Below are 17,907 nucleotides of genomic sequence, written 5' to 3'. Positions count from 1 at the left end.
TTATACTACTTTCTCTATCCTATCCTGCAGCATGGCCTCATGGGGAGTTCCTTATGATCAGTTGACAAAGGAAGAGAAGACTTAACCATGGTTTACAGATTATTGGATTACAATATGTAGGTACCATACAAAAGTGGACAACTGTGGTACTAGAGCCCCCTTCTGGAACATTCCTGAAGGACAGTGGTGAAAGGAAATACTCTCAGTGTGAAGAACTTCAGAAAGTGCACCTGGTTGTTCACTTTGCTTGGAAGGAGAAATGGCCATATGTGCAATTATATACCAATTCACGAGCTGTGACCAACACTTAGCTGATGGTCAGAGACTTAGAAGGAACATGACTGGAAAATTAGTGACAAGGAAATTTAAGGAAGAGGTATGTGATAGACCTCTCTGAATGGGCAAAACAATAAAAGATATTTTTGTCCCACTCTATGCTCACCAAAGTTTAACCTTGGAAGATTTTTATAACTAAGTGGATAGGATGACCCATTCCATGTATACCAGCCAGCCTTCCCTCAGCCAACCCGGTCATCATCCAATGGAGAACAGTGGCAGGGATGGAGGTTATGTATGTGCTCAGCAACATGAACCTCCACTCACCAAAGCCCACCTGCTACGGCCACTGCGGAGTGCCTGATGTGCCCGCACCAGAGACCAACACTGAGTGCCCAATGTGGCACCATTTCCTGGGGGTGATCAGCCAGCTATGGAGTGACGGGTTGATTACATGGGACTGCTTCCCTTTTGGAAAGGGTAGTGTCTTATTCTTACTGGAACGGACACTCTGGATATGAATTTGCCTACAAACAATGTTTCTGCCAAAACTACCATCCATGGACTTATAAAACACCTTAGCCACCATCATGGCATTCCACATAGCATTGCTTCTGAGCAAGGAACTCATTTCACAGCAAATAAAGTACAGCACTGGGCTCGTGCTCATAGAATTCACTAGTCTTACCACGTTCCCTACCATTTTGAAGTAGCTGCCTTGATAAGACAGTGGAATGGCCTTCTGAAGACAATTACAGTGCTGGCTAGATGTGAATACCTTGCAGGGCTGGGGCAAGGTTCTGTAGAGGGCTGTATATGCTCTGAATCACCATCCAATATATGATGCTGTTTCTCCAATAGCCAGGATTCACAGGTCCATGAAGGTGTGAAAATGGAAGTAGTACCCACTCATTACTACCCCTAATGACCCACTAACAAAATTTTTGCTTCCTGTTCCTGAAATCTTATGCTCTGTTGGCACACAGGTCTTAGTTACAAAGAGAAGAATGATTCTACTGGGAGACACAACAATTCCATTGAACTGGATGGTAAGACTCCTGCCCAGCCATTTTGGGCTCCTCATGCTTCTGGATCAACAGGCAAAGACGTACATTATGGTGCTGGCTAGAATGATTGATCCTGACTGCAAAGCAGAAATTAGGGAAGAGTATTTCTAGAATATAGGTGATCTCTTAGTATTACCATGTCCTGTGATTAAGATCAATGGGAAATTACAAGTCAATCCAGGCAGGACTACTAATGGCCTAGACTCTTCAAGAATGAAGGTTTAGGTCATCCCAGCATGTAAATAACACAACCGAGGTGCTTGCCGAAGACAAAGGGAATACAGGATGGGTTAGAAGATGGTAGTGATAAATACCAGATGTAATCACGTGATCAGTTACAGAAATGAGGACTGTCATGAATATCTTATTTTGTTATGAATATGGGTGTATGCACACATATATACACACATATATAACAAATATCTTTGTTTCCTTCTCCCTCTTATTCCCTTAACATGTAACATAAGATACATTAACTTTATATCATTACTTAAATCTTAATATTTAAGTATTATTAATTTTACAACACACTATTTAATTTACAGGGCATTAAGGAGAAGAACAAACGCCACTCAAGGATATTATCTCCTCCTCTGAGAAAGAAGTTAATGAGTAATTGGTGGTACTCAGCGTCGTTGTATCATGTTAGGTGGAATTTTGACCTTGTTATTGGCTTTATTTAGAGATTAAGTAAGGGTTTAAGGAGCTACATATGGATGCCAAGTTGACCTGTGGTGGCTAATTTTACATATCAACTTGACTGGGCCTCGGAGCGTTCAGATATTTGGGCCAACATTATTCTAGGTGTTTCTGGATGAGATTAACATTTGACTAGGTAGACTGAATATAGCTGATTGTCCTCCCTTATGTGGGTGGGTGGGCCTCATCCAAACATTTGAATAGAACAAAAGGCAGACCCACCCTCCTGCAAGACAAAGAAGGAATTCCACCTGCCTGACTGCCTTGAGCTGGGACACTGTCTTTTCCTGCCTTCAGACTTGAACTGAAACAATGGCTCTTCTTGGGTGTCAAGTCTGTCTGCTTTCAGACTGGTACTCATATACTATTGGCTCTCCAGGTTCTCAGGCCTTCAGACTCAGGCTGGAACTACACCACCAGCTCTCCTGGATTTCCAGCTTGACTGACTGCAGATCTTGGGACTTCTTGGCCTCCATAATCACATGAGCCAATTCTTCATAATAAATCTCAATCTCACCCACCTGCCCCCTTCACTCTTTCTCTATATAGACACAAACACAACTGTCTCTCTGTAGAGCACTGACTACCACACTCTCCAACTAGCTAACGAGATCATCAAAACCCACAACAAGTGTCATCTGCACTGTGACCTCTTGCCTAATGCCCTAAGCTAGAATATGTGCCTCTTTCTTGTGCTACCGTACATAATACTCCCATTCATAACACTGCCATCACAATATCACTAATTTGTATACCTACTCTGTGGAATATAAAATCCTTGATGACAGCAACATAGCTAATATGACTTCACATCGCCAACAGCAACACAAACCCTAGCACACAGCAGGTTCTGAGTAAACAGATATTAAACCATTTAAAAAAATCTTCTTGTGTTATGTTAGATAATACTCAATTTAGGAAAAACTACTGCTAGGGAACAAGAGCATATCGTTGCTATCTGTCAATGAAGGATTCCAGCATGAAGAAGCTAATACAGGGCTGCTTTACCTGAGGCAGAAATGCTCTCATCTCATCCTTCAGGGGACCAAGAAGCCACCAACAAATCAAGCTTGGGCCAGGGTTACGTTTCTCATTTGCAAGAAAGCTCTTTAAAAACCATTACTATTTGTAATTACTTAGCGGTATAAGTCAGGATTATCTCCAAAATAAAATACACAAATAACTGGATACTGAGACAACTGTCAACAATAACGCCCAGTGAAATTCTGTGTTCAATAAAACAGCATCATGGTTCTGTTTAATGGCTTATGTTTTATTTTAGCTTCAAAGATACATTTATATTGATAAAATGACATTGTTGTCTATTTTGTAAAATGGATCTATCTTTAAGTTTTGATTTAAAAAAGGGAGGTTTTGCTAAAAAGGTTTGAAAACTCCCGGTATAATAAAAAGAGATTTAGTTTTATAGTTGGACAGAGCTAAGTCTGAAACTTACTCTTTTACTTAATAGTTGTGGGTTTTTAGGCAAGTTACTTAATCTCTTGGAGAGACTGTTTTTTCACCTTGTCAAATCCAGACAGTAACAGTAAATACTGTGGCACATTATTAGGAGAGTAAAATAGCATACTTTAAACACTTAGTATACTTCCTGGCATACAGTAAGCATTTAATATCTGACCTATTAGTATCACTAATAACTCATCACCTGAAATGATTAGAAAATGAAGGCCTAGGAAGAAAATGAGGGAATGTGGGAGAGCATCACAATTTCAGGCATGTATATATAGTTTGAAAAAGCAGCTTGAGGATTCTGAATTCTAGAAGCTGTAACACCTACAAACTTAGGTGTCAAAATATCTCAGTTTAAAACAAATGGCAGAGTGTATGAATCATAAATACTATACTAACTGGAAAGAGTAACTCAGGGGTATGGAAAAACAGCATCTAAAGATTTCATAATCTTTGTTACCATCAAATCCATTGTTAAGCATGTCTAAATAGGTATTTCCTACTAAAATTTAAGGCATGGTGTTAATACTATGAGGAATCCTAATTTTTCAGATAGCATTCAATTAATAATATTCTGCTGAATTTGTTGAAACTTCATTTCTTGGCTTACAGTTTGATTAAAAAATGTATTAACTGGGTTCCGTTATTGAAACTTCTATGAAATACTGTGATAGGAGAACTAGCACATGACACAATTTATCAAATACCATGTGACAAAGTGAACATGAAGATTAAAATAAGCTGATACCTGCTTGGAAAGCGCTTTCATGTGACCTACACTTCCCCGGCAGTACGCTTCAAGGATGACACCAAACTGTACTGAAACAGCAGGAATGTGCACTTCTGACCTGCAGAAAGTTAATATTATGGAGATTTATCAAACACTTCAGGTCACCAAATAAAAATACTGACTTCTTTATTCTATTATGAAATTAACTTATTATGCTAATCAAAGAAAGGGAGAACACATCATCTTGTACACAATCACAGATGGGATGCTCAACTTTTAATTCTTTAAACACTATAGTTCAAAAAGATATGTGATTTTATCATTAGTTAGTTGTTTACTCCAAGAAATCCAAAGTTATCACGTCTTATTTGTTTTTTGGAGTGAAATGGTAATATTACCAATTTACAGACAACTCAGATGAAACACAGATCTGACTCAGATCACAATTGACTAATCCCTCAATTAGCTTCTATGTGATATTTTTTTTCACTTAAAGAATGGTGTACACATTTGAAAAAGGAAGGAATACCTTATTTTGTTATTCCTTGAGGGATTTAAAAATAAGAAGATTGAAATGGATGAGAAAAGAAGACAAGTTAAAAACAAGAAAGGAAAAACTATGGATAATAAAGAAATCAAGATTCAGAAATATAACTCCTAAAATTAACATCAAAATACTATACAGCTTATTTTCCTTAAGAAGCTTAGCCAAAAAGGAGAAAAGTTATTTTTTTCTGTTAATGATTAGCTTCAGTACTCTGAAGTCCAGATGGAAAAAAATCACAAATGTCCAAGTATAGTCAGAAATGAGGAATTAACAACCATCCTAGGAAACAAAAGAACTTTAGTTCTCTCTCCCTATTTTACTCCTATATAAACTTGGTTTAATAAGATTCATGTATTTCTGAAAATGACCTAGTTAATAAAGAAGCTAAAAATAAAGTTGCTGTTGTTATAGGAAAACTTTAAAATCTTTATTTATGCAATGGTAGCAATGATGATACCACTACCCAATAAGTACGTTTTTAGTCCAAAAATATTAACACAATAAGTATACTTTACTGGAAAATAGCAATACATTATAATAATAATTATTATTAATTATAATAATTATAATAAAAATTATTAATTTCAGTTATAAATCAAGGAGGCCTAAAGGGACACTTATCTCAGTTACTTTTCCAAATCATGAAAATTGAGAGTCTGGGTATCAAGAAATAGGAGTAGATACCAAGAAAGCATAAATGTTATGGATGGCTCAGAAACAACTAAAGCAGCTAGACTGTTTTACTACATGCCCTGTATTATGCTGGTTAATATTTACAAAAGCACGTGGTGGACTTGATTTGAAATATAAAAGACTTACCTAAGGTGCCAAAATAAAAACTGCCCTATCCTCCGATTAGCAAGTGCTCTTTCTAGTAGGAATCTAGAGAGGGCACAATCAAGAAAAGGCTCATATTTTAAAACTTGCACCAACTGTAAAAGATATTGAGAGAGTTCTTCATCACTGAAAGAAACAAAAGACAGAGTAAGTCACTCAACAATCGGTGCTGGAAAAACACCCCTTCCTATCAAACTTAACAAATACTAACTTACTGAAACACAATGGTTCTTTTGGGTCAAGCTTGGGGCACACTTACATTCACTGTTTCACTGTTACAATAACATAAGAAAAGCTGAGAACTTCTGATGGGCAGAAGAGTGAAAAGGAGCAAAGAACAGATATATGGGGCATTTTTGTTACGTTAACTAGGTTTATAAAACTGATGATTGTATTTACAATCAGCCGAGAGTTATAATAAAATTAGGTAATAGTTTTCTGATCATGCTGAAAAAGTTACGTACTCAGTCAACCAACCAGCTTTTTAAAATACAAATTCCATCAGTACTTCAACTTATTTTCCTTTCATATCATTGGGATTAAGTAATTTTTGCTCCCAGAAAATGAATGAACAATTAAAATCTTCAAATAGTTTGAAGGATAAAGAGTGTATTTGTAAGTGGGAACGGATTCATTGAATTGATGCAATATTATAATTAAATGAGCTGAATTATTTAATGTTCGGGCTCTCTATTTTGTATCCACCTCCAAACCATTCACATGTAAACGCACTCCCATCAAAGGCAATTCCAGTAGTCAGGTAAGATATGTATCCCAAGTCCTCTACTTGGTGACTATAGTCTTGGTCAATAAATGGTTAAGCAGTAGTCTAAAGCAGACCAGGGAATGAAACCTAGGATACTGACCTGGGACTGAAACTTAGGATACTATACACCAGAAAAAAACCTCATACCAGAAAATTTAACATAGGAAGACACATTAGAATTACCTATATGGAACATGGGGATCACAGCAGTCTCCTCCTAGGGATTAATATACTTAAGAAAAACACTTAGCTCAGTCCAAGGGGGGCCAGGTAGCCCCTCCCCTTCAGATCTCCAATGCAAACAGAGAGACTGAGGAACAACTGGGAGGCTCATTTTTTAAAACTATCTATAAAACCATCTTAAGTTTATTGTAAAATCCATGCCCACTATAAAATCTATAAATAGTGTGAAAGATAGAAGTATAGAAAAGAAGAGGCCTCCTCTTTCCTTATACTTCTTATTTCACTCCCCCAAAATAACCACTGTTGAAGAGTTTGTATAATTTGTTTTGGAGATCACACAATTTAAAACATAAATGATTTATTTTAAAAAGAAGAAAAGGAAAAAAAAGTATCACAGTATCCATAATTTTCTGAGAACTTTTGTTTTTCAAATAACCATACAGTATAACCCCTCATTTTGAGGCTAGTAAGAAACTGGATAAACCTGAAAATGCCCGTTGTCTAAGACTGTCTCAATAATGACATTTCATCCAATAAATCCCATAGATTCTCACACATGTACTACCCTAAAGAGACTGTACAAGCATTTCACTGTAGCATTGTTTGTTAAGAGGGAAACTTTGAGAAAATTTAAAATGTTCCTCAATAGAGACATGGAGTAAATATCATACATCTCTATGAAAGAATATTACACAGTAGTGAAAGGAATAAACTACATTTATATGTAACAGGAGAGACTGACCTCAAAAACTTAATGTTGAATAAAGGAAAAAAACTATGTAAAACAATATATATGGCAAGACACAGTTGTGTGGTTTTTAAATGTACAATATTAACCCATATCTGTATTTTATAGATATATAAATGTGGTAAAAACAGAAAATTATGGTATAGAAGGATATACACCAAATTCGTGATAACAGTTGCCTCTGGGAAGTGAAAATCATCAGGATTGAGTAAGGAAACTATGAGGACTTTAGCTGTAACGTTAATTGCTTTAAAATACAAACTTAGGGCTTCCCTGGTGGCGCAGTGGTTAAGAATCCGTCTGCCAATGGGGGACACAGGTTCAAGCCCTGGTCCGGGAAGATCGCACATGCCGTGGAGCAACTAAGCCCGTGGGCAACAACTACTGAGCCTGTGCTCTAGAGCCCGCGAGCCACAGCTACTGAGCCTGCATGCCACAACTACTGAAGCCTGCGTGCCTAGAGCTCATGCTCTGCAACAAGAGAAGCCCATGTAATGAGAAGCCCGCACACTGCAGTGAAGAGTAGCGCCGCAACTAGAGAAAGCCTGTGCGAAGCAATGAAGACCCAACACAGCCAAAGAATAAAAAAAAAAAAAAAACTTTTTTTTAAAGTTTAAAAAAATAAATAAAATACAAACTTTAAAAAGTCAAAAATATTAACATTTAAAAAAAGAAAAAATATTAACATTTCTTAATTGTGGGTAGTGGACAGAAAAGAGTTAACAGAGGGGCAAGCCTGACTGCTATCCTTTGATAAAGCATGCTTACAAGGTTAGCCCTTGACTGGCATCTGAGAATGTAGATTTCGGAAGGCTTCCCACCACCCTAACAGATAAGAGTGGCTTACTGTGCCTAAACTGTTTTTGCAAAGAGTATGTTTTATGCTCAACACCCATTTTTGTTCCAGGAGTCTAGAATTTGGGAATATGCTAGGCAGAGGGTGCTTATGTGACTAGCACTGCCCTCCCTGCAAAAAAAAAACAACCCTGGCCACCAAGTCTCTAACAAGATTCCCTGGTAGACGGCATTCAGGTGTACTGCCACAACTTGGTGCTAGGGGAATTAAGTGTATTCCGTGTGACTCCACTGGGAAAGAACTCTTAGAAGCATCTCCCTGGTTTCCTCCAGACTTTGCCCCATGAATTTGTTTCCTTTGCCAGTTCTGCTCTGTATACTTTTTCTGTAATAAATCTTAGCCAAGAGTGACTATATGCTGAGCCCTATGAGTCCTCCTAGTAAGTCATGGAACCTGAGGGTGTTCTTGGGGACCACCCGATGCAGTTTTTGCTTGCTTTTTTGTTTTATCATATAGAGTGGTGGCCCAGTGGTTAAGACTCCATGCTTCCACTGCAGAGGGTGCAGGTTCGATCCCTGGTCAGGAACTAAGATCCTGCATGCCAGGCAGCCACGCCAAAAAAAAAAAAAAAAAAAAAATAGAGAGCAAGAGTGGGGGAGGATCGGAGGAGATGGGGCGGGGTGGGGGGGGAGAAAACAGGAGAGACTGAGAGTGGGAGAGAGTGGGAGGAAGGAGGGAACAAATGCTTTGAACTCAATCATCCCTATCCTTTTCCTTTCTTACAAGACATTCAAGCAGACATCAACTTCTCTTCCCACCCACAAGTTATTCCTTGACCCAAAAAAGCCTCCTGCAGGAGATACCTCATCTGTTGCAGACAGCCCACAGCATATTCTCGCACGTACTGATCTGGATAGTTGAAATCTAGAAGCTCCAGGGCCTCCCGGGGGGGCAGTTTAGGCCAAATCTGAAGTAGTGCCTGAAGCTGTTTAAAAATTGAAACTGGTTCAGAAATTACAGGAGAGAAAAGTAATCTATTTTCCTTGGTACACAGGAGTAGAGATGGGTCAAAAGAAAGGAGAAGCATACTTGCAGTTACTAAGGCCTCAAAAATCCACTGTTGTTAATACAGATTAATAAAGATTGTCTCTGTTGAAAGATTCTATCGGTAAGCAAGTGAAAAAGCTATTATGTACTTACCTGGAAGTAGAATGATACATTGAATATATGAATTCTACAATCACTAGCCATTAAATAATTTTTTAAAGGAAAAAAAGATGGGGGCAGAAGGTGGGGGGGAGGGTGAGAGGAAGGGGAGAGGGGAAACAGCAGAGGGAAATAATCAAGAAATACTTAAAGGTCAAATTCAAAGTACAAATAAATATAAGCTGCAAGGCTCAAACTAATGAAAGGCAATTTACATATAAAAAAGTATATTAATAACAACATAAAATTATCTTGAGGAAGTTTACTTTTAGTTCTTAATATTTTTAAGAGTATCACTTTACAAAACTTTATTGACTATAACATGTTTAAATCCGTTAAATCACAGTACCTAGTTATTTTATATACACAAGATAAATACAGCCAGTTTCCCATTTACAGATGCCACTTGGAAATGATCTAGATATAGGATAAAAAAGAATCCCATGGGGCAATGAGCTGGGAGTACTGGTGAAGGGGGGGTTCAGGTGGACATGGCCACACCTTTGGAAACCCTAGTTCCAGAAAACCCAAATCTCTAGAAAGGATTCTTACCTGCCTCCCATAAGAACACAGTGAGACTCATCAGGGTTGATTTTTTTTTTAAAAGGTCGATTTTGGAAAGAGTCCCTTCTTCCTCATGGTTTTGATATGTTTATAGCTTACATTCTTATCAGGGATGGTAAGTTGGGAAGAAAAGTGGTTATGGAGGAAAGCGAAACATTTTTTGATAATTATGATTTGTGGCCCTCCAAAGCTCAATCTTATCGGACAAAATCTTATTCCTTAATATCTGATTTATATTGTTGGGTTTTCTTGGGTATCACTTATGTAGCACTGACATCAAGTCCAAGGAAGAAACACAAAATGTATGCAAGATGAGAGCTACAAGAATATGGCAAATAGATGGCAATGGTTGGAGGCTTTTCTCTCAATTGCCTGCTCAATCTCAAAGTCATGTTGCAAGAGATGGCCTGCAGTACCTGCTGCCTGCCTTGTCGTTTGTCACTTGAGCATCTGTGAGAGACTTGGGCTTTGAAAATTACATAAAAATAATTTACATTTTATCATTTTAATTCTCCAAATTACTCAACCTCTCATTAACTTGCCAAGTGCTCAAAAAAAGTCAATATCTAAATGAGTATCTAGCAGCTAAGTTAAAAGGTATCTTCTCATATGAATCATATTTAAAAGTTCAGTTCCCTAATGATATAATTTTTTTAAATTAATTTTCAATTATTTTACATTAGCAGAAAAAATAACCCTTTTGAATAATTTTTAAAAGTTGACTGCATTGCCTTTTTAATATACATTTACATAAATTACTAACATGGATATGAAATGTGATACATTACAATTTACATAATGAATTACATCAGTTATTCAACAAATACAACAAAATGTTAGTTTTTACATTTTAACTTTTACCTTAAATTTTGGTTCAATTATTCTTAAACTTGTACTGAATAAAAAGATTGTCTTATACTTGTTCTTTTAACATATAAAGTACATATATGCATACACTACATAGGCAGATATACACTTATCTGTGGTATCAAAATCCCACGGGGATGGGGCTATTAGGGGAAAATATGTAAAAAGGGTCCTAAGGAGTGTAATAATGAACAAAAGTTTGAGCAATACTGCTTTAAAGATATGAAACACCTACGTCACCCCACGTTTTATCACTGATGGGGCTCCCTGCCCACTGTCCCCAAGGCCCTAATGGACTAGCAGTCCTCCTTATGGATAAAGGGGACTGTTTCTTGAGGGTCTGAAATGATAGCTAAAAAAACCCTCCTAGCATCCCCAGTTAACACGTGGAATATACACTGCTCCACAAAAACAATACCGTAAAGGATAGATAATGTTATGTAATACCAGAGATTCAACTATGGTATAGGTTAAAAACAGCCCTACTATTGAAAAGTTATAACTTTTGCTAAGATTATTTATAATTATTAAATCAATAATATAAACATAAAATTAAATAAATTACCAAAACTCATCACTTCAGTTTGGGGAAAGCTATGGAAGCAAATAGGGAAGGGAAATCTGACTCAGCCATATAAATAGTGAAAGCAGTGCTGACTAATTAATTACCTGTCTGCTGCAGAGACTATTGAAACCCCTTCTGCAGTATGCCAACAGAATGTTTTCCTGTGGATTAATGGGAGGCTACCCTTCTATAGAATTTTCACCCGTGGCATATGCCTGCAGAATATGTGCACCAGGCTCTGACTCTCCACTTCTCTTAGGTAGTCAATTCATTGAAAATACAGTTTATATTCTCTTGTACCAGTTCAGTGTAACTGGCAATGGGATAGGGTTGGGGGAGAAGCCAAAACACACTACTTTTTATTCTGCTGATTTTCTTTTCTAGACTACTAAAAGGGGGAATTAGGATCGTGAAATTCATGCCTTCCCATACTTCCTTACACACATTTAGGTTTTTCTATAAGAATATTAAGTTACACTACAGACTTTCTTCTACCACAATGGAGGAAGTTAAGTTATATCTGAAAACAGTGCTCTTTAGATTTACTCATGGAAATGAAACAAGTATACTAAACTAAACTCCTCAGTGTAAAAATTTCTGCCCCTGGGGTTCGAATAAAGAAATATTAAGCCTGAATTGTCTCATTCCATTTTCTGACAGTTGACATACAAAACCTCCCTCTCAGATATCTTAAGAGTACAGCAAGAAATTTTTTTCTATTCTAATTATATGCAAAATAATAATATGATGCATTTCTTGGATAGGCACTTAGAACTGAATGCTATTCATTGAGAAGTAGGCAAATGTGCCAGTTAAAAAATGCTTATATTCAGGCTTCCCTGGTGGCGCAGTGATTGAGGGTCCGCCTGCCGGTGCAGGGGACGTGGGCTCGTGCCCGGGTCCGGGGGGATCCCGCATGCCGCGGAGCGGCTGGGCCTGTGAGCCATGGCCGCTGAGCCTGCGCTCCACGGCGGGGGAGGTCACGGCGGTGAGAGGCTCGCGTACCGCAAAAAAAAAGAAAAAAAAAAGCTTATATTCAACCATTAGGGGGTTTCATGGAAAACTAACCTTGAATTTAAATAAATAAATGGTTAGAAGACAGCTGTGTCAGGACAATTAAAATCTATCTAGATGACAAAAATAGTTCCTTTTCAGAGTAATTTTCATGTGATCTGTGTAACCAGTTTAAACAAGGCACATCATATAATTTTGTAACATGATTCCAAAAAAATTGTTAGACCCTAGGAATAAAGTCAAAAGAAATACTTTCTAAACTTAATTTATGAAGTAAAACAATAAAATCAAAGATTTAAAAAAATATACCTGGTTAAAAGAAATATACATTTCTTGACTAAATTTTTAAAGTCATTATAGATTTAATAAGACAAGAAATATTTTAAAAAGATCAGCTGAATTCAAGTAAGGTGAATATCGTTATTTTAATATGCCAAATGTATTCATTCTGATTAAGAAATAATTTCAAGAATCTTTCTGTACAGCACTGATAACCAAGTGAATTTAATAATGCCAGTGCTTTTTCACATAGTCTTGAAAATTAAATCAAGTAGCTAACATTTGGTGGCTTTTTTTGGATCAAACATTTTTCCCCCTTTTTCTTTTCTGCTTAAAGGCAAATATTCCTCAATACTGACCAACTTTAAATAAACAGTAAAATTGATCTGAATGGCTTATGATCTAAAATGTTAACTTTTACAAATAGAGATAATTTTCAAACAATACATATTTATTTTAGGAGACTCACTGCAAAGAGTCTTAAGATTAAAACCTTGGAGTTCATTGATGAAACTGTTAGAAGTAGCCCAGAACCTACCACATGCTGGTAGTAATTACAGATGATTACACCAAGACCTAAGTCTTAATTATCTTTAGTAAAAGATATAGAAAACCTACCCGGAATCTGGGATTTTGAAATCTCAAAACTTTCTGGTTTACCATTTAGACCAGAATATGTAAGAGTTTAAAACCTCAAAATTTCTCCTGCAGGGCTTCCCTGGTGGCGCAGTGGTTGAGAGTCTGCCTGCCGACGCAGGGGACACGGGTTCATGCCCCGGTCCAGGAAGATCCCACATGCCGCGAAGCGGCTGGGCCCATGAGCCATGGCTGCTGAGCCTGCGCGTCCGGAGCCTGTGCTCCACAGCGGGAGAGGCCACAACAGTGAGAGGCCCGCGTACCGCAAAAAAAAAAAAAAAAAAAAAAATTTCTCCTGCAGAAAATTACCCAACCTTTGGAAACATACCTATGTAGGAAAGGACAAGTTACATGAAATCAACAAAGTAACATATACTGCTGAATGGAGTTACAGAAATGATCTTTTGTTACCTGAGCAACATCCTCAAGTTTATTCCACTTGATTGACAGCAGTAATTTTGGCAATGACTGTGGGAAATTCTCTCTGCAGTCTTGTCGCAAAGTCCAAATAAGATCCATTTCATTCTCACACAGTTGAGACAACGGATCCCTGTCCAAGATTTCTTTCAGTACAGCAAGAAACTTCTTTCCACCTCGACTCTAAGAAAGTAAAATTATTCATTACAGAACTAAACTGTGTAAACATCACGGGCAAACCTTGAACACAGGGGTTAGAGGCACCAACCCTCAAGCAGTAGAAAATCCCTAAATTCACAGATTCAACCAACCACGGTTCACGTAGTACTGCAGTATGTGTTTATTAAAAAAAAATCCACGGGCTTCCCTGGTGGCGCAGTGGTTGAGAGTCCGCCTGCCGATGCAGGGGACACGGGTTCGTGCCCCGGTCTGGGAAGATCCCACGTGCCGCGGAGCAGCTGGGCCCGTGAGCCATGGCCACTGAGCCTGCGCGTCCGGAGCCTGTGCTCCGCAACGGGAGAGGCCACAACAGTGAGAGGCCCGCGTACCACAAAAAAAAAAAAAAAAAAAAAAAAAAAAAAATCCACTTGTAAGTGGATCTGCACAGTTCAAACCCGTGTTGTTCAAGGGTTAACTACACAATGAATTTTTCAACAATTTATGAGCTTTAAAATTTGAGATATTGGGCTTCCCTGGTGGTGCAGTGGTTGAGAGTCCACCTGCCGATGCAGGGGACACGGGTTCATGCCCCGGTCCGGGAAGATCCCACATGCTGTGGAGTGGCTGGGCCCGTGAGCCATGGCCGCTGAGCCTGCGCATCCGGAGCCTGTGCTCCATAACGGGAGAGGCCACAACAGTGAGAGGCCCGCATACAGCAAAAAAAAAAAAAAAAAATTTGAGATATTAACAATCTAATTCTGTAAAAAGTTGGATACCCCTTTTAAAGTTTTTATTAAGCTGAATATTAAATTAGTAAGCTAAGGATGAAGGAAAAAATTATTGTTTTTTAAAAGGAAGAAAAAAGAATACTGTTAAAAAATCTGTATGCAAACACTAGGTGGCAGAATTGTAATTTGGATTAAAAAGAAGTCATTATTTGAACTGAGTTTCTCACCTTCCTTTTTTAATTTTTAATTTCTATAAAGAAAAAATCAAAGATGAACCAAATTTATAAAGTTTTTTTAAAAAGTTAATAGGTGCCTTCTTGGCTCTGAGGCATTAAAACATTTAGAGTAAGGACTGAAACTTGGCTAAAAGTAAACAAAAAATCCCATTTTATCCCATTTTCTTTCCCAATCCTTATAAGAACATATTAAAATAAAGAAAATGGACCATACTATGTTTTGGATCCAGACTCTGAATTACACTAACATTAAAAGAAAAAGGGGGGCTTCCCTGGTGGTGCAGTGGTTAAGAATTTGCCTACCAATGCAAGGCACACTGGTTCGAACCCTGGTCTGGGAAGATCCCACATGTCGTGGAGCAACAAAGCCCGTGCGCCACAACTACTAAGCCTGCACTCTAGAGCCCGCGAGCCACAACTACTGAGCCTGTGTGCCACAACTACTGAAGCCTGCGTGCCTAGAGCCTGTGCTCAACAACAAGAGAAGCCACTGCAATGGAAGCCTGAGCACCGCAATGAAGAGAAGCCCCTGCTTGCTGCAACTAGAGAAAGCCCATGCGCAGCAATGAAGACTCAACGCAGCCAAAAATAAATAAATAAAATAAATTTATTAAATAAAGGAAAGAAAAAGGTACATTTCCCCATACTTAAAGATAAGCTAAACCATTTAGGCGAAAGCATATCCCTTCCTTATCCCCCACCTCCCCAAAAAAATCTCCAGAATTATCTGACAAGATTCTGTAAGGATTTATATTCCATTAGCATATTATTTTGTACTTGAAATTATTTTAACTGGGATTTCATATAAACATTAAAATAAATAAAAGTCACATCACTAATTTTTTAAAGTAGTGAGATTCAAAATAGTATATGCATATGTAAAAATAATTAGGATGACATGATTGTCGATGTAGAAAATCTGAAAGAATCAACAAAAACACCATTGGAACTAATAAGCAATTACAGCAATTGTGGGATACAAGGCCAATATATAAAAGTAAATCCTTTTCTTATGTATTAGCAATAAATAAGTGGAATTTGAAATTTAAAATGCAGTAACATTTACATTAGCACCCCAAAATAAGGAAACAGGTATGAAATTAACAACATACGTACAGGATCTATATGAGAAAACTACAGAACTCTTATGAAAGTAATCAAGGAATTAAACAAATGGAGATATATTCCATGTTCACGAATAAGAATATTGTCAATATTCTTATCCATGAACTGACAATCACAATATTGTCAGTTCTTCCCAACTTAATATCAACAGATTCAATTCAAACCCAATTTAAATCCTAGTAAGTTATTATGTGGGTATCAACAAACTGATTCTAAAATTATATGGAAAGGCAAAAGACCCAAAATAGTTAACACAGTATGGAAGAAGAAAGACCAAGGTTGAGGGACTTCCCTGGTGGCGGTTTCACATTTCCTTATTTTAAAACTTACTACAGGGACTTCCCTGGTGGTGCAGTGGTAAGAATCCGCCTGCCAATGCAGGGCACATGGGTTCGAGCCCTGGTCCAGGAAGATCTCACATGCCGCGGAGCAACTAAGCCTGTGCGCCACAACTATTGAGCCTCCACCCTGGAGCCCACGAGCCACAACTACTGATGCCCACACGCCTAGAGCCCGTGCTCTGCAACAAGAGAAGCCACTGCAATGAGAAACCTGCGCACTACAAGGATGAGTAGCCCCCACTCGCGGCAACTGGAGAAAGCCTGCACGCAGCAACGAAGACCCAACGCAGACAAGAATAAATAAATAAAATTTATTAAAAAAAAAAAACAAGGTTGAAGGACTGACACCATCTGACTTAGATGAAAATAAACGTGAAAAGCAAAACTATAAAACTCCTAGAAGAACACATGAGAAAATCTAGATGACCTTGGGTTTGGCAATAACTTTTAACCTATAACACCAAATGCATGATCCGTCATTGAAAGAATTGATACCTTGGACTTCATTAAGTTTAAAATTATCTGCTCTGCAAAAGACTCTGTCAAGAGAATGAAAAGATAAGGCACAGACTTGCAAAAAGACATATCTGATAAAGGACTGTTATCCAAAATATACAACGAACTCTTACAACTCAACAACAAGAAAACAACCAGACAAAAAAATATGGATCAAAGACCTGAACAGACACCTCATCAAATAAGATATACAGTTGGCAAAAATATATATATAAAATGATGCTTAATATCATATGTCAGCAGGGAAATGCAAATTAAAACAAAAATGAAGTATGACTGTATACCTATTAGAATGGCCCAAATCCAGAACATTGACAACATCAAATGCTACTAAGGATGTGGAGCAACTCTTATTCATTGCTGGCAGAAATGCAAAATACTACAATCCCTTAAGAAGACAATTTGGCGATTTCTTACAAAACTAAACATACTCTTACCATACAATCCAGTAATCAGGCCCTTTGGCTATTTACCAAAAGAAGTTGAAAACTTATGCCCACACAAAAACCTGTAAACGGATGTTTATTTGGCTTTATTCAAAATTGCCAAAACTTGGAAGCAACCAAGATGTCTTTCAGTAGGTGAATGGATAAACTGTAATACATACAGACAATGGAATATTATTTAGCACTAAAAGAAATGAGCTATCATCCCACAAAAAGACATGTAGGAACCTTAAATGCATATGACTAAGTGAAAGAAGCCAATCTGAAAAGGCTACAGGTAAAATGATGCTGACTACAACATTCTGGAAAAAGGCAAAACTATGGAGACAATAAAAAGATCAGTGGTTGCCAGGGATAGAAGGTAGGGTAAGGGAATGAACAGGCAGAGCACAGATTTGCAAGGCAGAGAAATTACTTGGTATGATATTATAATGATGGATATATGTCATTATACATGTGCCCAAACCCACAGAATGCACAACAGCAAGAATGAAATCTAAGGTAAACTATGGACATTTGAGTGTTATGATGTATTAATGTAGATTCATCCTTAGTAATAAATGTACCATTCTGGTGAGTGATGTTGATCATGAAGGAGGCTATACATGTGCAGGGGCACGGATATATGGCAAACCTTTGTACGGTCCCCCCAATTTTGTTGTGAGCCTAAAATGCTCTTAGCAAAAATA

The 17,907-nt window shown here is 37.7% G+C and overlaps 1 protein-coding gene across 3 annotated transcripts in view; it reads right to left on the bottom strand.

The window, feature by feature from the left end:
* The window catches only part of PIK3CB (phosphatidylinositol-4,5-bisphosphate 3-kinase catalytic subunit beta), a 200,333-nt gene that overhangs the window by 30,961 nt on the left and 151,465 nt on the right, over positions 1 to 17,907 (bottom strand). For all 3 annotated transcript variants that reach the window (XM_081234606.1, XM_081234607.1, XM_081234608.1), the window contains 4 exons: positions 13,662 to 13,850; positions 8,983 to 9,104; positions 5,609 to 5,752; positions 4,261 to 4,360 (listed from right to left, as the gene is read on the bottom strand). In XM_081234606.1, coding sequence (XP_081090732.1) covers positions 4,261 to 4,360; positions 5,609 to 5,752; positions 8,983 to 9,104; positions 13,662 to 13,850 — 555 coding nt within the window. The remainder of the gene's footprint in view (positions 1 to 4,260; positions 4,361 to 5,608; positions 5,753 to 8,982; positions 9,105 to 13,661; positions 13,851 to 17,907) is intronic.

This window comes from Mesoplodon bidens, assembly GCF_964165515.1.
Source record: "Mesoplodon bidens genome assembly, chromosome: 5".
In the NCBI taxonomy this organism is placed as follows: Eukaryota; Metazoa; Chordata; class Mammalia; order Artiodactyla; family Ziphiidae; genus Mesoplodon; species Mesoplodon bidens.
Note: the sequence above shows the minus strand (reverse complement) of the source record. Positions and strands in the feature narration are given on the sequence as shown.